This window comes from Wasmannia auropunctata, unplaced genomic scaffold (genome assembly GCF_000956235.1).
Source record: "Wasmannia auropunctata unplaced genomic scaffold, wasmannia.A_1.0 LD272187.1, whole genome shotgun sequence".
NCBI lineage: Eukaryota > Metazoa > Arthropoda > Insecta > Hymenoptera > Formicidae > Wasmannia > Wasmannia auropunctata.
In genome coordinates, this window is record NW_012090703.1 from 1 (window position 1) to 1,672 (window position 1,672).

At 34.4% G+C, this 1,672-nt stretch overlaps 1 protein-coding gene across 1 annotated transcript; it reads right to left on the reverse strand.

Annotated features, from left to right (window-relative positions):
* Positions 1 to 547: 547 nt before the first annotated feature.
* Positions 548 to 1,473, reverse strand: LOC105462045. Its single transcript, XM_011708569.1, has 2 exons — positions 1,371 to 1,473; positions 548 to 888 (listed from the first exon to the last, which is right to left on the reverse strand). The coding sequence occupies exons 1-2, from the start codon at positions 1,471 to 1,473 to the stop codon at positions 548 to 550; spliced, it is 444 nt and encodes a 147-aa protein (XP_011706871.1).
* Positions 1,474 to 1,672: the final 199 nt, after the last annotated feature.

Genomic DNA, 1,672 nt, shown 5'->3' on the forward strand with positions numbered 1-1,672 from the left:
TATACAAATATATTTATTTGTAGTGCCAAATATCATATTAACTAGCATTATTTAAGTTCTTTACACGATTCGAGCACGATATGGTGCATATCTTAACTTATAAAAGCATAGAATTTCATCAATTTCAAATTTCAGTCACTTTTGTCTGGGATGATTGTACAACCAGAACATCCTTAAGAAAGATACCCGGTTATTAACACAACTCTTTATTCGGCGATATACAGAAAAATAAATTAAATCCTTTCACTTGCGAGGCTCGACAAACAATCCTATCCATCTCGCACGCCATTTCTTGATTGCCTTATGGATCGCGTCGATCGAAAATAATGTTGCCGTGAGGGTGCGCGTTTAAATTAGTAGAAACATCTCACAATTCGGCCCTTCCTGACCAGCTGTCCGACCTCGGACAGAGCTATAAATATGACTTTTAAAATAATTGTAACTTAACTTATTTAATATTACAATATTTTAGTGTTAAACTTTATTTTGTGCTATTTCATCAGTTCAATAATGCCAAGGCTTAATGTTACTAGCTTCTGTTACAGTTTCAAGTTCCTTTATAAGGGCGTTGTAATGTTTGGGAATTTTCTACATCTTTAACTATGTATCTGTCATTTTTTAGAGCAATATCATAAGGTCCTTTGAATCCAGAATTGAGCTTCTTCGGGGCTCCGGGAGTGCTATCAAAATTACAGATTCCGACATAATCACCTTTCTTATATTGATGCGGTTTCTTTCTACGCTGATCAAAATAATATTGATTGTACTCTTGACTTTTTATGATATTTGTACTGGCTTCTTCGCGGATTGATTCAAGGTCACGCTCAGATGGAGCATCTTTTTCTTCTAAGTATTCTTTGATCCCATCGATATTTGGGCCTCGTTGATCTACTCCAAACAATAAAATAAATAATTGGCGTATACTCAGTAGACTTATTCGTAGTATTGTTAATCGCAAATTCTGCTTCGATTAACATCTTATACCAATAATTCCCGGCGGATTTATCAACTACATAGTTTCGCAAGCAGTGGACCTAATACGAGGTTTATGCGTTTGACTTGTCCATTTGCTTTAGAGCAGCTGGTGGTTATCAATACATGTTGGATGTTATTTTCTTTCAAAAACTCTGTAAACTCGTTTGAGGTAAAACTAGTTCCTCTATCGCTTACTATTGTGTGAGGACGACTGTAATTCGCGAAATGCTGTTTCAGCCAATTGATTGATTCTTTTGAAGTTAAAATCTTTGTCGCGTATAATTTAGTAAATTTCGTAAACGCATCGACGACTACTAAAATGTGCTGTTTTATCAAATGCTTTCTGTCTATGGGCCCTATGTGGTCGATGTGAAAGGTTTGGAACGATAATTTACCTTTAGGTATAGGGTGTAGAAATCCTTCTGATTTACCTGTGCTTGGTGAGAACGCAATACAATTCAGGCAATTACTAATATGATCTTTAATTTTAGTGCGCATTTTTGGAAACCAATAGATTTTTTCGATTGCATTATACGTTTTTTTAAATTGAAATGACCTAATTTGTCGTGATATTTTCGTAGTACATGTCCTTCCATTTTTTCCGGTACATAAAACCTTAATTTACTATTTTTTTCTGTAAATTAATTTATCCGTTTCTAATCTCATAGTATTAATCTTCCAATTTCTCAAGTTTTTC